The 23,741-nt window shown below is 41.9% G+C and overlaps 1 protein-coding gene across 3 annotated transcripts; it reads left to right on the forward strand.

The window, feature by feature from the left end:
- The first annotated feature begins 2,386 nt into the window (after positions 1-2,386).
- Positions 2,387-23,145, forward strand: ECSIT (ECSIT signaling integrator). 3 transcript variants are annotated; one of them, XM_081938182.1, is made up of 8 exons: positions 2,387-2,506; positions 7,884-8,064; positions 8,205-8,625; positions 17,602-17,825; positions 18,728-18,785; positions 20,055-20,197; positions 21,319-21,424; positions 22,535-23,145. In XM_081938182.1, exons 2-8 carry the CDS (start codon positions 7,960-7,962, stop codon positions 22,747-22,749), a joined length of 1,272 nt encoding a protein of 423 aa, XP_081794308.1. In that variant the 5' UTR covers positions 2,387-2,506; positions 7,884-7,959; the 3' UTR covers positions 22,750-23,145. The 3 variants fall into 3 exon arrangements, with proteins under 3 accessions (XP_081794308.1, XP_081794307.1, XP_081794306.1); XM_081938181.1 differs by having other exon boundaries at positions 2,425-2,529; XM_081938180.1 differs by having other exon boundaries at positions 2,455-2,674.
- The last annotated feature ends 596 nt before the right edge of the window (positions 23,146-23,741 follow it).

Raw genomic sequence — 23,741 nt, forward strand, 5'->3', positions numbered from 1 at the left:
CTCACGATCCCACAGAGAGGACACTACATGCCACCTGTGGCACATGTGCCATAAGTTCGCCATCACGGATCTAGACCCTGCTTTTGGCCTCTGGAGGAACATCTCCTCCCATCCAATCTGCTCCAGTGGATGGTAATACTTTTTATTTCCTCTTCTCAAATCCTCCAAAGCACATCAGCAAGTTGCATATCAGCTGTCAGAGGTTACACGCAATGGAAGTATTGGCTGAAACAGAAGGAAGTCCAATAAATTTAATCAGCCAGTGCCTCCTTCATGACACACTAACAAGTCATACAGGGGATTTGGGAAGTCTGCAACCCAAAGTCACCACCATGCAGACCAATTACTGCAGCAGATAACAAAGGAGAACGGGGTATACTTTTGCTGCCATCCTAGCTATATGTCCACCTTTCATACCTTATCTATCAGCTCACTGAACTTTTATCAGTGCCATACCTAGCATTCTTCCTGCCAGACCCAACTGTGTCGTTCAGGCAGAGCACTGCCAGACTGGTGCTAGAGCAAAAGTATCTGGCCTAGCACTTACTCAGCAGGGCACAGCAATTCCTCAGCATATGCTTTCCACCAGCAAATAGACCTTGCTGAATATCTGACCTGAAATCCCTTCACAAACAAGTAGGTGAGCAGCATGTCCTTGGCATAATACAGGGGTGTCCAAACTTTTTGCAAGGAGGGCCAGATTTGGTGAGGTGAAAATGTGTGGGGCCGATCATTCAGCCTGACATTCTTTGAACCCTTAACATTAAATGTGAATTAACTACCATATTTTTCGGAGTATAAGACACACCAAGATTTTGAAGAGGCAAATTAAAAAAAAAAGTTTTTGTACTCTCCCAAAAATGGCCCATTTTTCACAAAAATGCTGTATTCAGTGTATAAGATGCACCCAGATTTTTAGCCTCTTTTTTGAGGGGAAAAAGATGCATCTTTATACTTCGAAAAATATGGTATTTTATGAAAGACTAAACAAATAACTCCAGTGGGAAGAAGAGGCTGCGGGCCACTTGAAATTTGAAAAAGGGCCACATTTGGCCCCCGGGCCGCACTTTGGACATGCCTGGCATAATATGTTTTCTATAGCACCCAGCCTGCTACCTCCCTGGCTGCCAGTCCCCGCCAGGCAGATGGGCAGGACACGAAGGGCAATTAAGCAATTGTGAAAGACATTTTCTAATCAGCCTTGATAGGAATACACAATTGGTTATGCATCTCACAAGTAATCAGGTAAACAAATGAATTTCATACTGACATTCTACATGCCACCTCATGGACTGGTGGACCACATCTTAAACTAGCTATCTTGACATGCCAGACGAGTACAAACTGCAAGAGAAAACAACAATAAACCAATTGTGAAACAGATAATGGCTGTTTTCCTAAGGCTATGATCAGCCAACAGAAACTTGCACAATGCCTTTTGAACCAGATGTTGTGAGCTAATTGAGGGAAGAAGAGAACAGCAGAAAAAGTCGATGGTCAGGATCAAAGAAGCAGCTGGAATGTCATTGGAAGAGTTAGTTACAGAACTAAAAGCAGGTCATGATGACAATAGTTTGCCCCTCTGGTCACCAAATGTTTAGCCAGTGTTACAGAACATAGAATCATAGGGTTGGCAGGGACCTTGGAGGTATTCCAGTCCAACTCTCTGCTCAAGGTAGAAGACCTTATACCATCCCAGCCAAATGATTATCCAGTCTATTCTTGAAAACTTCCAGTGATAGAGCAGCCACAACTCCAGGGGGCAAGTATTAAAGTGTTCTCACTGCCAGAAAATGTCTTACTTCTAGGTTGGATTTCTCTTTAACAAGCTTCCACCCATTACTTCTTGTCCTGCCCTTTGATACTTCGGAGCATAAGTCAATCCCCCCTTCTTGTGACAGCCCTTCAAGTACTGGTTTACCCACTACCGGTTTATTGGTCAGACAGGTTTATCCCGCCTTTCTATGTTCAAGTTATTTTATGTACTCTCCCGACTCCCTCCAAAATTTTGTCTGAAATTTAGGAAAGAACAAAAAATGAGATGATAACACATTTGCAGCATTAGTTCTGTACAAATGAAGGTGGTGTGGCCGACAGCGTAACTGCCTGGAATTTGGTGACAATAGTGCTGTCGGATATGCGCAGGGTTTTCCCGCAAAAGCCACTTTACTGGAGTGGTTTAAAAAGAAAACAACAACAACACCCCGCCAAGTGAAAATTGTAATCTCCAAGAGGCAACATACTTCCAGCTTCCAGCTGTAGAAGTTTACTCAAGAAATGCAAAAGACAATCCCAATCGAAGGAACCCGCGGACGCTAACGCTGGCTATGGAATTCTGGGAGTTGAAGTCCAACTCTCTTAACTCTCGTAAGGTTGAGCAAGACTGCACAGGAAGCCTCCCATCCGAGGCGGCTCTCGCGTAACTCTAAAGAGTATGAGAGGAGGCGGGACTTTAGGCAACAATCTGAGCAATTGGGGGAGAAGACGTCACGCGAGGAAACCCCAGGTTGGTGGCGCGGACAACGGAAGGTCAGAAGCACAAGGGGAGCGTGCGGACGCCCCTCGGCGGAATGGGGGTTGGGGCGCTATTGAACAAGAAGGACCTACGGGAGTAGGACAGAGGAATAATGTGCCAGCGCTGGGAGAAAGTCTGATAGGAATCGTGACTGTCCATGTGCGTTATTCCATTTAAATGTGAATTAGGTTTGACAATGCGGTTAACATTTAATATATCATATATCTCTATGACCAATATGTATACGTGTTTATCTCTTATTGGCTCTAGGTTGTATTATATATTTAATATTCCCTAGCTTTTTAAAGGAGATGCAGGCTGAGTTCAGAGTGTTGAGCGTGAGCCACAAGTAAGCGGGATGGGGCATAAATATTTAAAAGCTGTGAGGAAGTTAGGTGGAATTATGGGCAGTCAGGTATTGCTATACTTATGTAATCTAAAAACTAGATGAGAGTTGGAATGTACTACTGACTTGGGAATCGAAATATAGTACATATTTCAAATCTTGATTGCGGACCATCAAGTAGTTTTTGATACCTAGTGGCACATAGATACATTTTCTTATTGATGATCTGTCCGTAACCTGGTGTTTCAGGTTTTCTAACTGCTCTCAATGTCACTGTAACTGAGACTTTCCACATTGCTTCCAGTCGTCCTTTTCTTCAATCTTTCTCAGCAAGCTAGGTCTTCACAAAAGTAGGATAATTTGAGCTTGATCATTTGTTTCTCAAGTGAGAAAACTCTGGGCCGATTTGTTCAATGATCAATTTATTTGTTTTCTTGGCTGTGCATCGTATTCTCAGGATCTTTTCCAACAAAAAAATAAAGTGTCAATACTATTCACATTCTGCTAGGATAGGTAGACCACAACCTACTTTTTGGTTAGTTAGAAAAATGTGGGATAGACAGTACCACCACCAGATAGATTTGTAACTGGATGAGAAACCATACTCAGCGTATAATCCTCAGTGGAACTACATCCAGATGGAGGGATGTAAGCAATGAACTATCCAAAGGTTCCATTTTAGGCCCAGTACTCTTCAATATTTTCATCGATCTAGATAAGGCAGGGGTGTCAAACTGGAAGCCTGCGAGCCAGATATGTCATGCGCAGGCCATGCCCACCCAAGCTCTGCGAATGGGGATAACTTCGCAAACATCATGTGATAGCAACGTGACGTGGCAAATTTAACACCTGTGAGATAAGGGAATAGAAGGGGAACTCATGAAATTTGCAGATGACACTAAGTTATGGGAATAACCACTTCTCGGCCTTTTGGCTAAGATCAAGTGAATAACTAACACTCCAGAATATAAGCTCAAGATCCAGATGGTTCTCGACAGACTTGAACACTGGGACCTATCTAACAAAATGAACTTCAATGTAAAGAAAAGTAAGGTTTTATACTTAGGGAAGAAAAACCAAATGTCCAGGTACAAATTAGGTAAAACCTGGCTCAAAAACGAACTGTGAGAGGGATTTTGGAGTCCTAGTGAACAATCACTTAATTATGAGCTAACTGTGTGGCGGCAGCTAAAAAAGCCAATGCAATCCTAGGCTGCAATAATAGAGGGACAGAATCAAGATCACGTGAACTATTAGCATTACTTTATAAAGCCTTAGTAAGACCACACTTGGAATACTGCATCCAGTTTTGGTCACCACAATATAAAAAGATGTTGAGACTCTGGAAAGAGTCCAGAAAAGAGCAACTAAGATGATTAGGGGGCTGAAGGCTAAAATATATGAAGAATGCTTGAGGACTTGTATATGTCTAGTCTAGTGAAAAGAAACATTAGGGATGACATGATAGCAGTATTCTAATATTTGAGGGATTGACACACAAAAAAGAGATTCAGCCTGTTTTCCAAAGCACCAGAAGGCAAGACAAGAAAAAAAATGGATGGAAACTAATCAAGGAGAGAACAAAGAAGAGATTTCCTGACAGTGAGAACAATTAACAGTAGAACGGCTTGCCTTCAGAAGTTGTGGATGCTCACTGGGGGCTTTTAAGAAGAGATGGACAGCCACTTGTCTGGAATGGTTTAGGGTTTCCTGCTCGAATAGGGGGTTGGACTAGAAAACCTCCAATGTCCCTTCAAACTATGTTATTCCGGTTTCCATAGTGTCACATGACTTGTATAATTTTGATATTTTTCAAATCAAAATATTGCAGTAAATTACATTCTCTAAACATCACTTCTCCATCATTAAGGTTGGGGATGAAGATCTTAACATGGGGAAATAGGATAATCTACAATTACTATTTCATATTAATCTTCCTGTCAGCTTCTGACTGCTTACTTTTCATTGTTTTATATGTTTTGTTTGACCTCAGGATTTGTCTCTGAAAACTTTTTGTGTTGAAGGAAAAAGCTATCACAACACCACAGTTACCTTTTATTTCACACATTTATTTATAACGTTTAGACAATAAAGTTTTGGGACAAAGCAATTTAGAATGTTTGAGGGGAAGCTACAGAATGTACGGTACTTTATCTCTTAACTGTGGAAGGGACATGCATTGTGTATGTACAAGAATGATGGAAAGGTAATAGCAACCTAATACCTTCCTTTACTAAGGAATCTTCATCTTTAGTAAGTTCTGCATCTCCAAAGCTGCTGTTGTGCTTGCCTTGCAGCCTCTCAATACAGCTAGTTTCCCTAAACTGTGAAATCCCTGGCTCTCCAAACTTGCTTGTTTGTGCACAGATGTTTCATTGCCTAAATAGGTACATCAGCATAAGTGTGGGCTTTACTCCCTATCTATATAAAATAGCTTGACATTCCAGTTTTGGTGAGGTCATACTTATCTCTTTGATCATTCTTTGATTAGGGCATTGTTTTCTGTTTGATTGGTCCAGGGTTAATACCTGTTGATTTGGATGTTGGAAAGGATGTGTTCTAGTCTTTTCATTTCCTTCTTAGCTTTTTTATTGTCCATTTAAATGAAACTATGGTTGAACTTGTCCATGTAAATTGTAAATTATGAGATTTAGGAGTTTTTGCAGTGTCTTCTGGCTGGTAGTTGGCGTTTATGGACAAGCTCTGCAAGTCTTCTGTCTGTCCTACACAGTGACCGTTACAATGCTTACAATATATGTTGTAGATGACTCCTATTTTTCCTTCCTGGCCTACTGAATTTTTTGGTTTACTTAAGATGTTTCCCCTCCACAAGTTTTTTTTATTTTTTTATTTCTTACAAACATATCAATGTGTGAACACTGTGATGTAAGACAACCTCAGTGTCTTACATTTTAGTACAAATAAAATAATATTCATCATATTTACTACAGTTAACGAGCTTATATAGTTCTGGTAATAGTACACATATTAGTACATACTATTCTGGTAATAGTACACATCAAAGTTTGTATTTCAGTGGGTTAGTCAATTGTCTATTTTCTCATTTCTGTCTCCAAGTTGTTTAAAACAAGCAGTTCTCTTTGGATTTAACGATTTAAACCGCAATTTTTCCCCCTTCTTTCTTTTCTTTCTGCCAAAATAATCCCAATCTATCCATCAATATTATTTCTACTCACAAGATTCTTTGACTTTTCCAAATTCTGATTTGTTTCAGTTGGTTATTTAAATCTTCTTACCAGGTTTTCACATTCCTTTCATATACCGCTCCTGCTCAGATGCTTAGTCCAGAAGCTCCATCTTGATACCAGCCATGCTGCCTCCCCAATGCTGATTCAGAGAGCTAATCTCTGACTGCTAGGAACCCGTTGCATTCCTCTGGGTCTAATGAGATGCAGCTCCTTCACTTTCCCTTCAGGAAAGTTCTGATCCAAAAAGGATCCCCGGCATCAGTTTGTTAGGCAGAATTTACATGAGGCTCTTCAGAGCTCACAGTTTTCTGTCTGTCTCGCTGAGGTACTTCTGGTCTCTCCTTCTCTGAACTTTTTTCAAAGTCTCAACATCTTTTTTGTAGTATGTTGACCCAAATTGGTTGCAGTATTGCAGGTGTGGTCTTACTAGGGTTTTGTAAAGTGGCACTAATACTTCAAGTGAGCTTGATTCTTTCCCTCTGTTTATACAATTCAGGATTGTATTAACTTTTTGGGCTGCTGGAGAAACAACACAGTCTAGCTCAGATGTGTACATGTACATGGCAAGAGAAACAAATCTTGCAAGTTTACCAGATGGGTGGCATAGAGAACAAAGCTGTTACAGAATCTGGAAGTCCTGCTAGAAATACTTCAAAACCTCCTCCCAGAAGGGAGCAACAGAAACAGACCGTGAAGTGGGTGTGTGGGGTCTCTAACAATGCTTTGACCTCTAAACACATAGCACTTATAAGCAGTATCCTGAATGACAGGAAGCGATCTTCCTATAATACTCCCGGCTATCCTTACCACTCTTTGAATGGACTTTCTATCTGAGGTACAGCTGCCACCAAACCAAACAGTGATGCAGTTTGTTAAAACGCTCTCAATCGTGCCTCTGTAAAAAGTGAGAAAGATATGCTTTTCTCATTTGACGCAGGATATGCAGATGCTGATTTGCACAGTTCACTAAGGATGACATGTGGAGAGGTTGTTAGTTATCTGCACCCCAAGGTACTTAGTACTGCTAACCATCTCTACAGCTGCACCCTTGATACTGAGTGGAGTATGACCATGTCGGCTCTTTCTAAAATCTAAAAGACTACTCGTTGATACGGTTTGTCAGCCAGCTACTAATCCATCTACTAATCCATCTGGTGATGATGTTGTCTATTTCACATTTTTCTAGTTTACCAAGAAGTACACTGTGGTCTACTTTGTCAAATGCCTTGCTGAAATCTAAGTATATTATATCCACAGCATTTCGCTGGTTCTACTTGTTAGTTAGCTAATTGGTGTAGGTTGTTTTTCAATAGACTTGCATACCTAAGTTGCAGACATTTCTTCTATTGATGAGGATATCTAGGAAGTTGAGTATGTTGTTGCTTGGTTCTTCTCATATACATTTATTCCTTTGAAAATATTGCTGATTGTTTCATGTGTCTTTTGCTGTTGTTCCTTTTTATTATGACAAAGCTGTCATCTACTTACTGGATCCATACTTTATGTTGTGATATGTTGGAGTGCTATTGTTTCTAGATGCTGCATTACAGTCTCTGCTATGAGTCCTGAGAGTGGTGATCCTTTGGATGTTCCTCTGATGTTGGTATATTTGTCCATCAAATTGAAAGTTGCTAGTGAGGCAGAGGTTGATGAGTTCCATGATTCTGGTTATCTCCATCTTAGTGTACTTGGCTAGTTTGAGTATGCTGTGTAGTACTGCTGCCATGGATTCTTTTGTCAGTTCTGGTTTTATGGGCATAAAGAGTGCTGTGACATTGAATGTAACCATAATTTCATCTTCTTCTATTTTTAGGTCTTTGATTTTCTGGAGCCATGTAATGGAAAGTTGATAGATCCCAATTTTTGTTCTGGAAAACAGATGGACTGTCATGAAGTGCCTCAGGGCATTATTAGTAGCTGGGCAGCTTTCTGCAAGAAGTGGCTTCTTTCTTAAAAAGAATCTTATACAATTACAAAGAAGCTCTTATTTCCAGGTACAAAACAAAAAATCCTTAAAACTTCTCTTAATTTCTGAGACTGCATAAAAATGTGAGTCTGTTTATCTGCAATATTCCTTTGACTGTACTCTGGTCTGTAATTCTTACATCTCTCCAATTAACTTTGCTTGTCTTAGAACTCCAGTTTGGTTCCTGTGAGAAGTATTCAAATGAGCACAGTTCTTAGCACTTCCAACTTTGCTGTAAAGAAGCATGAAAAACCTGACAAAGAATCTGCCAACCAATCATTAGTGAAATTTGAAGATATCTTCGAGACAATATCTGAACATGAAAAAACTGCAGCTACATTTCAGGAAGCCGTGGACATCTTCTGCAAGCAGGATGTTCGCCGCACGGGTTACGTAGAGTTCATCTATGCAGCTCTGAAGAAAATGCCAGAATTTGGAGTGGAGAAGGATGTTAATGTGTACAACAAAATCTTGGATGTCTTCCCTAAGAAAGTCTTTATTCCTCAAAATATTTTTCAAAAAATGCTCAAATACTATCCCAGGCAGCAGGATTGTGCTCTAATGCTTCTTGAACAGATGGAGCATTTTGGTAAGTACATACCTGGTAGTAATAGCAAGAGGGCCCCAAAAGTGGGGAAATTTTTATGATATGTATATGAAAAAATATGGGATCCTCCATCCCACAAACTTGCTCTTAATTTAAAAAATGTTCCATATATTACATGAATAATCTTAGCGTAGAATGCTGACTAACACTGCTGATAAAATAACTGTTAATGGAGAACTTTCCAGTCACTTGGAGAAGTTTTTTTCTGGTTTTTGCTTTGGAAAGATTTTTACAACATAGTTCATAAGCAGTAGTAGAATACTGTCTATTTTTGTTATCTTAATACAAAGAAACAAGAATGGGAATAAAGTTGTGGAGTATTACCATTTAAATTTGCTGTTGAGGGCCAATCAGTTTGAAGTCAGTTGCAGATAAAATGTGTTAATTTTACATATTTTGATTAGATTAATTAGAAAATAGGTGATAATGGTGCTGGTTTCAAGATACTTCACAATAAAGATTTATATACAGGCGAGTATATTTGCCTACAAGGGGGGACGGTGTCTAATGATTATGATGCGTTGTAACTTCTCGACAAATATGGTAGAACAATGAAAATGGTACCACATGAAAATGTATAAATTTATCTTCACTTTGAGAACAGCAAGGCAGATGACTATGAAAAACGTGGAAAATTTGCTTAGGTACTATAAAGCACTTGATGCAAACATGTCACTGAAAAGTCACTTCTTATACTTGCATTTAGACTATTTCCCTTTGAACTGTGGGACAGTGAGTGATGAGTATGAGGAGAGATTCCACCAGGATATCGCAGGCATGGAGAAGAGATACCAAGGGAAATGGAGTCCATACATTCTTGCTGATTACTGCTGGAATCTCCCCAGTTATCCTACTGCAGTTCACAAGAGAAAAGTGCAGTTTAGATACCGAATAAAGATGGAACCTTGTTTAATCTGATGTTAGAGCTTGTCAGTTTTTTATGCAAAAAGCATGAAAATGTTACATGAAAAACCAATAAATGAATGGAAAGTTATGTCATTGGTATTAATAAAAAGATAAATTTATAATGATTGGTGTGGCACCATTCTCATTGCTACATCACATTTTGCAGAAATGTTACGTAGCATAATCGCACATCCCCTCATAATTTTGAATTATTTTGAAGCAATTTTGACCTGAAGCTGTATCTTGGAAACTGGAGTCAATTAATATTTAGGGCTTAATTTTCCTTTATTAGTGACCTAATTCTGGTAAAATTAAGCTACTTTCATTTCTTTTCTTTTTTCAAAGAATTATTTTTTTATTCTCCTACATATCATTTTAAGTATACATTCACATAATTGTTATTCTTCTGTACATTTATCATTCTTATACATTTATTATTTCATTTAATAAGTTATAATGTACATTTTGGGTTGCTTTCCCCTTTCTTTTCTCCTTTCCTCCCTTCTCTTCCTTCCTTCCTCCCCTCCTTCCCCTTCTTTCTTCCCTTGCCTTTCTCCTCTTCCCCTTCCTATCCTCTCTCCTCCTCTTTCTCTCCCTTCCATCCTCCTCTCCTTACCTCTTTCTTCTTTCCCCCATCTTCCTTTTGTTCTCTCCTCCTTTCTCCTTTTCTTTTTCTATTATTGTTGGTGTATATTTCAAAAGTCATTCTCCAACGTTTGTGGAGACAGCGGTCATGCATGGGTTAACTCAGTCAGTAACCAATAGAACTGAGTCTACCAAAGTGATGTCATCGCCTCAGAGGAGTGTCCTCCCGCTTTTTTTGACTCAGTTTGATCCGAACTGGCAGTGCTAACTGCTTTCTCCTCAACTTTAGTAGATATTTTAATTACCTTTAATTGGATATTTTTCTAAATTTCATCCAAGTTACATCCAAATTGGAAGAAATCAGGGGATAGCTCTCAGAGCTATGTCTCTCAATTAGCCCCAGGCTTTTTGAAGAGACTCACCAGGGCTTCTTTGAGGCTTCTGCCTCTTGAGCTTACCGGCAATTCAGAGGCTCTCCTGCAAGCAGCGCTTCTCACCAACGGCCGTTGGAGGCTCCATTCTGCGCTGCTGCCTCTGCTGGCCTCCGGGCCTCTCCCTCGTGCTGCAGCCACTTCCAAGCGCCACCAAAGGCCACCAGCAGCCACTGAAGGCCGCCAGCATCCGGGGAAAAAGCTGCCAGCAGCCACTGCCGCTACATGTCGCCACCGCCCCTCAGTGCTCCTGCCTCACCGGACCGCCGCTGCTCCTCCTCTCGGCCTCCGCAGCCTCTCTGCAGGGCCCTCGATGCCCTCCCTCATTCTGTGGCTTCGGCTACCTCGTGGCGCCCGGCCCATAGGCTCTGTTACCTCAGTGGCCATTTTGTTTTGGCGCAAAGATCTCCGGTAGCCATTTTGGGAGTGTTCAAGGAGTCGTGAGTACAGACCATGGCCTCATCTCCTGTCCCTGAGCCACAAATGCCTCTACCCAACAAGACCCCTTCTGCTGGGACCCGCAAACGCAAACAGGCCCCAGAAGCCTCCCCCATGGAGCTCTCCCAAGGCCCCCAGGGAGTCACATAGGGGTGTAGCCAAGCCACAGGCAAAGGACAGTTCCACCCAGGTTCCTCCCAGCAAGGCCAAGGCCAAGACCAATCACACTGAATCCCATCTATTTCAGGCCCAAAGGCCTTCTCAGCCTAGTCCTCCTCCTGACTTATCCTCTGATTCGGAGGATGACCTCTCCCCTGCTGCATCCATCATTCAGCCTGAGGAGGCCAGGGGCTCAGGCGATCTCACCTGCAGTGGGGATAAATCTGAGGGTGGCAGGAGCATCACTCCAGATGAGAAGCCCCTCTACCAGGAGGAAATTCCCCCCGCCGCCGCCGCTCTTACTCACCTGGTATGATATCTGAGGCCATTGAACGTGGCATAGCAGCTGCCCTTGAACATGGGTCTTCTAACCACTCTACTCCATGCAGGTCTGCTACTTCCTCTAGTTCCAGACGCAAGGATGGTGATCTCTCGGCTTCTTCATCGCATGAGCTCCCGGGCACGTCCAGTCACCCTTCGGTTTTTGGCGAAGAGGAACGTCCGGCAAGAGATTCAGATCTCTTGGAAGAAGAGGGTCTTCCCCCTGACCCACCTGCATTTGTCGGTTTGTTCAAACCTGCTGTCTTTCGCTCTCTCCTCTTTAAGCCCAAGAGAATCGCTGGCATCCCTTCTCCTAAAGCACCTCAAGGAACGGAAGCGGACAAGGCGGACACTACTGACCCCCTCTTCATCCAGCCTAAGGTGGAAAAGGAGGTGATTCCGTCTCCCAGACTTTTCATAGATGTGGTCCAGAACCAATGGGCATCACCAGGTACAGGTCCCCTCCCCAATACCTTGGACAAGCGCCTGTATAACGTGGGACCAGAACTCACCAAGGCTTTAGAGGTACCTTCTATCGACTTACCTATAATTGGCCTTTCTTCTCCCAACGCAGCCTCAGCAGCTCCTGAGGAGGCTCTTCGCCCCGACAACAAGAGAATAGAACAAACTCTGGTCAAGAGTCACCAGGTCTCAGCCTGGGCCGTTAGGGCGGGTACCTCTGCTTCGTTTTTTAGTCGCTCTGCTCTCATATGGCTAAGGCAGCTCCAGGCAAGGCTTCCGGCCAGGGATTCTAGGGCTCGCAGGGATATTAACAAAATAAAGGTGGCCCCAGAATACACTGCAGATGCTTCCTTGGACACGGATTGATCCCCAACGACGCGTGGGTCAGGTCCACAATCAGATTTGGCCTTCGCTTGGATTTGCGCTCCAGTCCTCCGAACCACTTTGTCCTGTGCCCCATATCCAGGGACCCTCAAGAGAGGCTCCTAGTGGAGCAGGCCATCCATCATCTGCTCCTCCTTCGGGCCATTCAACCTGTGCCTCCAGGCCAGGTGGGACGGGGGTTCTACTCTCGTCTCTTTATCGTGCCGAAGTCTTCAGGGGGGGGGGGGGGGCTGGAGAGCGATCCTCGATCTCAAATTCTTAAATCAATTCATCAGGTACAGGAGGTTCAAAATGCACTCTCTCCTATCAATTCTAGAGAGTGTACGCAAACACGATCTCCTAACATCAGCGGACCTCACGGAGGCTTACCTCCATGTACCCATTCACAAACAACATAGACGGTTCCTCCGATTTTTCTATGCGGGCCGTCACTTTCAGTATCGGGCCCTTCCCTTCGGGCTATCATCAGGCCCAAGGGTCTTCGCCAAGCTCCTGTCAGTCGTAGCAGCTCACTTACGTGCCAGACCCATTCAGATCTTTTGCTACCTGGACAACATCCTTCTGTTGTCCAGGTCACGCACCCAGGCCCTGCGGGATCTTCAAGACACCTTGCAGGTACTTCAGGAGGTGGGATTCTCCATCAATCAGGAGAAAAGCCACCTTGTTCCCACCTCTTGCCTAGTACACTTGGGGGCCCTCATCGACTCCGCTCAGGGGAAGGTCTTCCTGTCTTGGGAACAACAGATCAGCCTCAGGGAATTAGCCTTCGAGGTACGAAGGAAACAGCAGGCACCTCTGTCTCAACTGCTGGGGAAGATGGTCTCTTGCTTCTCCATCGTCCCTTGGGCGCGGCTTCACAGCCGCTGCCCCAATGGTTTCTTCTGCCTTTCCAGAACACCAACAGCGGTTATTCCCTAGAGAAAGTCAGGTTGACTCCAGAGGTCCTTCACTCTCTGGACTGGTGGATTTCCCTGGCCATCTCTCAGGGGTCCCTCTTCAGGGAACCACCTCGTCTCGTAGTTACGACTGATGCGAGTTTGACGGGTTGGGGCGCTCACCTGGAGAATCAGATAGCTCAGGGTCTCTGGCCCGACTCCGACCTTTCCCACAGTATGAATTGGCTAGAGTTGAGGGCCATCCATCTAGCTCTCCTTCAGTTCCAATCTTCAATTCGCAACACACATGTGCTAATTCGGACAGACAACACAACAGTTTCCCTCATGGAGTCTGCCTTTCACCTAGGGATCTGGGCGGAAGCCAACCTTCTCTCTCTCCATGCCGAACACATCTCAGGCTCCAACAATACCAGAGCAGACTGGTTGAGCCGCACAACAATCGATCCTGCAGAGTGGACCCTCAACCATCGCATCTTCAAAAAGCTGTCGACCAGGTATGGGACCCCGGTGCTAGATCTCTTCGCAACGGCATCCAACAATCAGCTGCCCAGGTACATGTCTCGCTACACAACACCAGGCGTGGAAGGAACGGACACCTTGATGTGCAGGTGGCCCCACGGTCTCCTGTATGCCTTCCCTCCCTTCCCCCTGATACAGAGGGTCATTCAGAAAATGATAGAGGAAGAGGCTGAACTCATCCTACTCGCCCCCCATTGGTCGTGCCACCCATGGTTCGCGGACCTAGTCAACCTCTCAGTGGGCCCAGAGCGGCGTCTTCCCCTGATACCGTCCCTTCTTCACCAGGGATCCATCCACCATCGCGACCTATTTTGGCTCCGCCTAACCGCATGGAGGCTGAGCGGGAAGTCTTGAGGGCGGCAAACTTTTCTGAGACTGTAATTCAAACTATTCAGGCTTCTCGACGCCCAGCCACTAATAGAATCTACGAATCAACGTGGCAGACTTTCAGCACATGGTGCCTCTCTAAAGAGGTTTCACCCCCGGAGGCTTTGGTTCCCCAGGTTTTGGAGTTCCTGCAACAGGGACTAGATAAAGGACTTGCGCCTAACACCTTACGGAGGCAGGTGTTGGCTCTCTTCGGTTCTCTCTCTTCCCTGGGATGAGCCTCTCTCCTTGCACCCTCAGGTACGCCTCTTGATTAAGGGCGCATCTAATCTCTGCCCTCCTGTCATTCACCGCTTCCCCTCATGGGATCTAACCAAAGTCCTTGACTCTCTCACTGGACCACCCTTTGAGCCTCACAGGTCGACCTCCCTGTATCACCTCACATTGAAGATAACCTTTCTGGCGGCTATCACGTCTGCACAACGGGTCTCAGAACTGGCGGCCCTTTCCATCCGTTCCGACTTGTGTACTTTTCACTCACACCGTGTGGTCCTTCAACTTGATCGCACCTTTGTCCCAAAGGTCAATTTGGCCTTTCATTGGTCTCTGAATCTCACCCTACCGAACTTTTGCCCTAATCCCTCTCACAGTCTCGAGCGCAAATGGCACAGGTTAGACGTCAGAAGGGCTTTTAAGATCTATATTGCCAAGACGACCATCTTCAGGCGCACCGAGGCACTCTTTGTTTCTTTCCATCCCACAAACAAGGGTCTGAAGGCTTCTCCATCTATGGTTGGGCGCTGGATCCGGTCAACCATAACTAGAGCTTACCTGGTGAGTCACCTCACGCCTCCATCCAACATCACTGCGCATTCCACACGCAGCGCGGCTACATCAGCAGCGTGGACAAGGCAGGCCTCAATGGAAGAGATCTACAAGGCGGCCATCTGGGCGACCCCCAATTCCTTTATCTGCCATTATAAGATGGACAGATACGCATCGGCGGATGCATTATTTGGACAGAGGGTGCTTCAACAAGTTCTTCCCTCTTCAAGCTCCTAGCCCAGTCTCATTCCCACCAGGGGACAAGCCCAGCTTTGGTACGTCCCATGCATGACCGCTGTCTCCACCAACGTTGGAGAATGGGGCGTTGGTTCTTACCTGATACACCCCTTCTCGAGGCAGGTAGAGACAGCGGTCATCCTCACCCTTGGTTCCTGGCCAAGTTCACGGAGGGAGCTCTGGAGCTAGGCTAGAGTTTCGGAGGATTGAGAGCAATCTACTTAACGCACAGCAGTCTAATTATCTCCTTCGTCACAAAAGCGGGAGGACTCTCCTCTGAGGCGATGACATCACTTTGGTAGACTCAGTCCTATTGGTTACGGACTGAGTTAACCCATGCATGACCGCTGTCTCCACCTGCCTCGAGAAGGGCCGTATCAGGTAAGAACCAACGCCCCAGTTTACGTTTTATTGGGATGGTATTTCCGCCAACCCAAATATAATTTAGTATCATTTCTTATTCTCTTACCTTCGCTAGTCTATCTTACTTATGTTTCCCCCTTTTATATCTCATTTTTGAATATATACTTATATATTTAATATTTTCTTTCCTGTTTTCCCTTCCCCCCCCTTTTTCCATTTAATAGTGCGTCATCTGCGTACTTTATCTTCTCCCTACTTTCTTTTCTAACTTGCTTTCTCTAGCCAATCATAAAATCTTCCCCACATCTTGAAGTACTGTGATTCCTCTTTATCTTTTATTTTCATTGTCAACCTATTCATCTCTGCACAATCTAATATCTTTTTTATTGTCTTTTTGTCTGTTGGTAGCTTATTTGATTTCCAATTTTGGGCAAATACAATTCTTGCTGCTGTAGTTACATGTATAATCAAATAAGTATCCTCTTTCTTAAATTTCTCTGGGATAATACCTAGTAAAAATACCTCCGGTCTGAATTCTGTTTCTTGTTGTAACGTTTTCTTTAATCATGCTCTTATTTTAGTCCAATATTTCCTTGCTTCTGCACATGTTCACCACATGTGGTAGTATGAACCTATTGCTTGTTGACATTTCCAACATTTCCCTGACTTTTCTTTAAACATCTTTGCTATTTTCCCGGTGACATGTGCCATCTGTAAAACATTTTGTATAAGTTTTCTTTGTAAGCTGTTGACATGGTTAATTTATAATTCCTTTCCCATAGTTGTTGCCACTTTTCCAGTTCAATCGTATGGCCAAAATTCTTTGTCCAAGTTAACATTGTATCTTTAACCACTTTTTCTAACATAGTTCTTAATAGGTAGCTATATAGTTCCTTGATTATTCTTTCTTCGGTTCCCATAAGTATCTTATCCAACTCCAAACTTCCTAGGTTAAAATCATACTCCCTTTTATCTTTTTCATATCTTGATTGTATTTGCAGTTGTGAAAACCAACCTACAAGTATATCAATCCCTTGTTTTTCTAATTCTTGTTTTTGTTTTAGTTTCCCCCTTTCTGTTAAGATATCTTTGTATCTAATGATATTTTTCATACTACTAATATTTGGCTGTGTCAATGCTTTCATTGTTGAAAGCCACATTGGTATTTCTAAATAATGTTTCCCTTTCACTCTTTCCCAAATTGTTAATAATCCATTCCTTACATAATGTCTTTGAAAATAGCTATGTGCCCTACTTTTATCATACCACAAAAAAGCATGCCAACCCAATTGCAAATCATGACCCTCCAGTGTCAATAATCTTGTATTTCTCAATAAAATCCATTCTTTCATCCAAGCTAGTCCCGCTGCTTGATAGTACAATTCCCAGTTTGGTAATCCAAATCCACCTCGAATCCTTGCATCTTGCAACATTTTTATGTTAATTCTTGCTCCCCCCCCCCCGCCATATATATTTCCCCACTATTTTATTCATACTTTCAAAGAATTTTTCTCTAGTTTTATTGGTATTGTTTGGAATAGGTGTAGCAATCTTGGTAATATATTCATCTTTACTATTGCTATTCTTCCCATCAATGATAATCGTGGGTTTTTCCATCTTTTCAAATCTATTTCTATTTGTTTTCTCACCTTATAATAGTTATCCTCCTTTAGAGTTATATACCTTGATGTCAATTGAATACCCAAATATTTCACTTTTTTCACCACCTGTATGTCCATTTTCCCCATCTGCTCTCTTTTCTGCTTTTCTGTCATATTTTTCACTTTCTGCTTTGGGTCCAGGGGCAAGAGCAGGCGTTTTAGGGGAGTTGCGGGTTCCCCAATCACACCCACTTGCGCCCCCCCTCTTCACTGTCTCTCCAGGACAGTTATTGTGGGGTTACAGGTCACCCCTCCCCTGATACAGCAGGACTCTGACGGTTCTTTAGAGAGCCCTCCGGCGAACACGTCCTGTTGCTGGGATTCAGACCACACCCTCCCTCTACTTTCATCTCTGAGGCTTTCTCCTTGTAGACCGGTGTAATGTGTAAATAAAAACAGTTTCTTCCCATTCCTGATAAGTTTGTCCTTTTTCTTGTCCTAAAGGTGTCATGCCAAACCAGGAAACCAGGTTTTTGCTGCTCGAGATCTTTGGTAATAAAAGCTACCCTATAAGAAAATATCAGAGGATCATGTACTGGTTCCCTAAATTTAAGCATATCAATCCTTATCCAGTCCCAACTCCTCTGCCAGAAGATCCTATTGAACTTGCAAAGTTGAGCTTGCAGAGGATTGCAGCTGACTTGGATGCCAAGGTTACAGTTTATCAGGTAAATTGAGCAATTTGCAATCCTGGTAGAGGAGATAATCTACTGTGCTCATTCAAATGTTTAGTTTCTCCACTAATTTAAAGTACTGATGTTTCTTTTGAATGTAGTACCTTTCCTTTATCATGTGTCAAACATTCAAATTCCTTAATAGAAAAACTAAAAATTTTACAGTATGTAGGCCACTGGCTTTGTGTGGAATATATAGATATATTCCTGAAATAAGAGAAAGCTTAATTATGAAAATCTTAACTTTTTAAAAGGAAAAACAACAACCAAAGTTTGGAGTTCTCAAGGAAATGAAAGCTAAATCTGAAAATATTCTGGAAGCATGTAAAAAAAAATACTTCCTTTCATTACCCATCTACTCTACTAATATAGGTAGTCCTCAACTTATGACCACAATTGAGCCCAAAATGTATGTTCTTAAGTGAAATTGGTTAAGTGAGTTTTGCCCCATTTTACGAATTTTCTTGCCACATTTGTTAAGCGAATCACTGCAGGTTTTTTTAGTAATACAATTGCTAAGTGAATCTGGTTTCTCATTGACTTTGCTTGTCAAAAGGTTGCAAAGGGGGATCACATGACTCTGGGACACTGCAACTGTCATAAATAAGAATCAGTTGCCAAGCATCCAAATTTTATTCACATGACCATATAGTGTGCTACAACATTCATAAATGTGAAAAACAGTTATAAGTCGCTCTTTCCAATGCTGTTGTAACTTTGAATTGTCACTAAACGAACTGTTCTAAATCGAGGACTACCTGTATTTCATCTCCTAATCTTCCTGTTTCATTCTCATCCTTATCTTCTGTTACTTAATGGCTTCCTGTAATTTATTATGTTGCTCCTTTACTAACTTTTGTGTCACCAATGAATTTAAACTATCTTAATGTTTACAGATCTCCCACTCGGAAGTGCTAGATTCTGGAAAAGAAATCAATCATCCACATATCGTAGGTACTGAATTCTTCCTGTCATTTTTTCTTTGTGCTGACTGGATAATCTCTGATTTGAGGACCAAATGAATATGCAACAAAATTGGGATTTCCATCATAATGTCTGTAGGTGCCACTGTAACTGCAAGTAAGACAAGGGAGCTTCTTTAACTATGTTCAAAATGAAAGGAAAAGAAAAGAATCTTACCAACTGCTCAGAGAAGGCTCAAAGGCAACCAAAAGGCAATGCTATTTCATTGCAGCTTCAGTTTTCTTCAACATAAATGAAATTGTGAAGGGCAGAATAAAGGGATAAGATAGAAGCCTGATGGCAAACTTATAGTTAGAAAATACCCCTTTAGTTGAATGATTGTAAATCTCCAGGACCAGATTTTCTCCTGTACAAGAGGTTTTCCTCTTGTTGCAAATTAACTGATTTCCTTCTGTCAGGTGCATATAAGAAGTAGGCCAGTCTGGTTTCTTTCTTCTTACTTGCCTTCTCAGTTTGCCAAAGGAGACAGAGGGAATGCCACAAAAATGTGTGACTCAATATATACCTGCAACAGTCATTGTTGGGTAATTATTATTTTTATAATGCATAGAGCAGGACCAGAAATAAAAATTACAGATAGGAATGCAACAAGGCATTGCTTGACTTGAATAGACTTGGGAAGCATGGATATTTGTGTACCAGTTGGGGAATATTGTGTAATCCTCACACTCTTTAGCTCAGAAATACAAACGCTGAAACCGGAAATTTTATAGATTGGTCAGAGAGGAAGGAACAAGAAATTTCCTTTGCATGATTTTTTTTTCTGCGCTCCACTTATTTTTCTCATGGCATAGCTACCTAGCACTTAATTCTCTGCATCTTCTAGCTATTTCATTTCTTCTAGGACTAGAAATACACAGGAGAATTACATAGTGACAGAAATGCTGTGGCAATGAAGTGAAATACTGACCTATAAAATTTCTTCACAATATAGTGCTTTGGCTGCCAGCTTCAGAGTTGATAATGAGAACATGAATGGATTGTGGGATCTAAGATTTGAAATACTTGTGGACATTATCTACAATGGATTGCTTGGAATTTGGTTTCTAAACTCTTCCTTCGACATAGCTGATAATGCTGAGAATTCTTGTTTTGGATGAAAACAAAATACATCACATCTCTTTTTTTAATTTACTAAAGAGCTAGAGTTGACATACTATTTTTATATTTTAAAATAATGGTGGTGATTAACTTTTGTTTTATAACCTGCTCCTTTTGTTTCTCTTTTCTGCCTTTCAGGAACCCAAAGCCCTGATCAGCAGTCACTGCTTGCTTCTCATAACACTGAAAAACCAATTTTCCTTGAAGGCCCCTTTCGCTTATGGCTCAAGACCAAGTGTGTTTATTACTATGTGCTCAGAGCAAAGCTTTCAGAAGAACATGTAAATTAATATTTGGTATCTTCTCTAAAGGCTGCTTGTAACATTGAGTTAGGCATGGAAGGATGCATGTAATTTCTCTGCTAGCGCACCAGATGGAGTTATGTGAGCATGTGTCATTGCAAAATAAACTTATAAAAAAGGATGAACTATGATTGTACTCTGAATGGGCATGCGTGGAGAGTCATGTGGAGAGAGTGGGAAACAATTCAGGGTGTGAAAATTTATCTCTACCTGATAGAGTTTGTGCAGCCTAGACATTTTAGAGATGGAAACAGTGTATTTCCATCTCCGTAAACAGGATACCTACAAAGGAATCTGAATGTATCTGAATGACTTGGTGCTATTTTTACTGTTAAGGTCTTAGTTGAGGGAGAAGAGTAAATAATTATTGGTTATTTTGTAAGACAAAGACTACATTTTGTTCAAGAGCAAGCTGGGTCTTGCACTAGCTGAAGCTCCAACAAAGCACTTCCATTCACTTCTGATCAGTTATTTGGAAGTGAGTGCCAGAGGAGGGCAACAAAATGATGACAATTTGTTTTTGTTTAAATAATTCAACCCCAAGCACATTAAACAAAATCTCCGTTGGACATGTTCAGATGCAAGTATGTAGAAGCCAAAAGAAATGAAACTGGGGATTCCACATCCTAACTGGAGAATAAAGAGGACATCCAGCTATAGGAAAAATGAAGAACAGAGGCTCATTTCGTGGATTTAGCTTAGTAAGGAAAAGCTTCCTGATGACAGAGAAAAAGAACCACAGGGAGCTATTAATTGTTTATATGGGGGAAATGGCATTTTTATACTTCAGAGGACATCTGAAGGGATAAGCAGGCTCTGGAAGAACATCCTGAGCACTAGGGTCAGTCAGAAATAGCAGAGACCAATAATGTACTATCCTTTTGAGTATCTCTAAAATCTTGCTGAAAATTGAGATTATTAGAATAAAATACATTGCTCTGCCATATCCTCTGAAGCATGTAGCTTTAATGGAGATGAACACAGGAACAGGAAATAAGTGACTGCATGTTTCTGTTTACTTTTTCTAACCAAAGATAGTAGGGTTCTAGTCAGATAATTTGCTATTTTAAAAAATAATCAGCACTTCCTTCTGTTTACAGATGGTGGAAGTGATTGACCCAGAAAGGAATTTCTACTACCCCATGCATCTGGATTTTGATTTGGAACGGGATGTTCTGGATGATCATGAGTTTTACACAGATAAAGGTAGCCATCATATATTTGGGTGTTGTGTTTTGTATGCAAAAAAACCAGTCTCGGTCATCTCTAGCAAGTAGGATGAAATTCTTCCCAAAGTAAAAACTAGGAAAGGAGAATCAAGTGAATGGAGTTTAAACAAACAGCTTCTCTTGTCTTACATGACCATTTGGTAGAAAGACCCCTGCCTGCTTGTCTTTGATTTCTCTTATGAAAATGTAAACCCCCAGGATGTGGGATCTGTGTAAAATCCCATGCATATACAGGTAATCCTCGATTTATGACCCAAATTGATATCAGAATTTCCATTGCTAAGCAAGGCAATTGTTAGTAAGTTGCATCCAATTTTATGACAATTTTGTTAAGTGAATCATGTAGTCATTCAGCAAATCTACCTTCCCTCATTGATTTTGCTTGTGAGGTGGCGGCTGGGAAGGTCACAAATGCCAATCATTTGACCCCAGGATACTGCAACTGTCGTAAATACATGCCAGTTTCCAAGTTCTTAAATTTTTATTATTTCACTATAAGGATGCTATGATGGTCATAAGTGTAATGACCACTTGTTTAAAGTGCCATTGTAACTTCAAACAGTCATTAAACAAATGATTGTAAGCAGAGGTGGTATTCAGCAGGTTCTGACCCGTTCTGGAGAACCTGTAGTGGACATTTTGAGTAATTAGGGAGACCCGGTAAAGGCCGGTCAGAAGTGTACCACCTCTGACTGGCCCTGCTCCCATCTATTCTCTGCCTCCCGAGTCGCAGCTGATTGAGAGGAAATGGGGATTTTGCAGTAACCTTCTCCTGGAGGGGGTGAGAATGGAGATTTTACAGTATCCTTCCCCTGCCACGGCCACCAAGCCACACTACGTCCACCAAACCATGTCCACAGAACCGGTAGTAAAAATTTTTGAATCTCACCACTTGTTGTAAGTCAAGAACTGCATGCAAATAACGTAAGCTGTATTCTGGGAATTGACAGTAGATGATGAATTGGCCTTGAGGTATTTGCATTTGTCCCTCTGATGCTTAAGTTGAATATTTTACACCTGTAATTCTTTGTAATCCATTTTGAACTGCCTTAGAATGCTGACACTGTATTTTGTGCTTTCTCTACAGTTAAGGAGGGCCCTGTGTTTGCCATGTGTATGGTTGGGGCAGAAAACAAGGCTACCTTGGCCAAATGGATTGTGGGTCTTCAGGAAACAAACCCTATTTTGCATGATATAACTGTCATATTCCGTCTCATGCATAGCCCTCAGGAGCTGCAGTGCAATGAAGAAACAGAGGGCGATAATGCAAGAACACAGACGAAATTCAAACAAGAAGTTTGAAACGTCGCTGATTGTGCTTTAGGTTTCAGTCATGTTATATGAGGTTTTTAAGGACATTTGAGTCAATAAATTCCTGAATTGTTAAATCAGGTTAAGATGTAGATTAATATATTATGTTTCTGATATTGCAGATAGAGGACGATTGAGGCTTTGTAAAATAAGATCTGACATAAAACTCCAACTGTCTTATGTGTATATTTATTTTCAGTGCTAGATAGCTAATTAAATTAGCTTAGGTAGATTAAACAAATTTGAGAATATTCAAAATGTTATAATTCTTCAGTTAGTTCCATGATCAAGCTTAATTCTGTAAATAATAGTTAACATTTTGTGGATGTTATTAAATCTGGAAGGAAATCCCCCTTCTCACTGCATTACACTTTATATGTCAACTAAGTTGCCCATCTTTTCATGTGCTGGAGGGAGAGTTGAAGAGTATTGCCTATAATAATTAGTACCAAAAAATAGTTGTATTCTGGTCAGATAAGTGATTGTCTATACCAGGGGTGTCAAATTCATGGCATCATCACGTGACGTATCATGACTTTTTCCCCCTTCATTAAACCGGGGGTGGCCAGCGTGTGATGCATCTGACCTGTGGACAGTGACACCTGGTTTAGATGCTTCTTAAAACATCCAGTGATGGAGTGCCCATGATTTCTGGAGGCAAGCTGTTCCACTGGTTAACTGTCTTCATTGTTGGAAAGTTTCTCCTTAATTCCAGGTTGCTTCTCTCTTTGATTACTTTCCAATCATTGTTTCTTATCCTGCCCTCTGGTGCTTTGGAGAATAATTCGACCCCCTCTTCTTTGTGGCAGCCCCTCAAATACTGGAATGCTGCTATTACTTTACTTTACTTTACTTTACTTTAATTGGATTTGTAAAGCGCTCCCTCTCCCCTAGGGGACTCGGGGCGGTGTACAGACAGAATAAAAACAATATAAAAAACATTATACACAGCAAATTACAAAACCCCATAAAAACAAATTAAA

Source organism: Natrix helvetica (assembly GCF_964273705.1).
Source record: "Natrix helvetica genome assembly, chromosome: 1".
NCBI classification, from domain to species: domain Eukaryota; kingdom Metazoa; phylum Chordata; class Lepidosauria; order Squamata; family Natricidae; genus Natrix; species Natrix helvetica.

Excerpts from the sequence above, each read along its gene's own strand:
- ECSIT (XM_081938182.1), top strand. The coding sequence starts at position 7,960 with ATGAAGTGCCTCAGGGCATTATTAGTAGCTGGGCAGCTTTCTGCAAGA. Across the intron at positions 17,826-18,727 it reads CCAAGGTTACAGTTTATCAG|ATCTCCCACTCGGAAGTGCT; the intron begins GTAAATTGAGCA and ends TAATGTTTACAG. Across the intron at positions 21,425-22,534 it reads TGAGTTTTACACAGATAAAG|TTAAGGAGGGCCCTGTGTTT; the intron begins GTAGCCATCATA and ends CTTTCTCTACAG.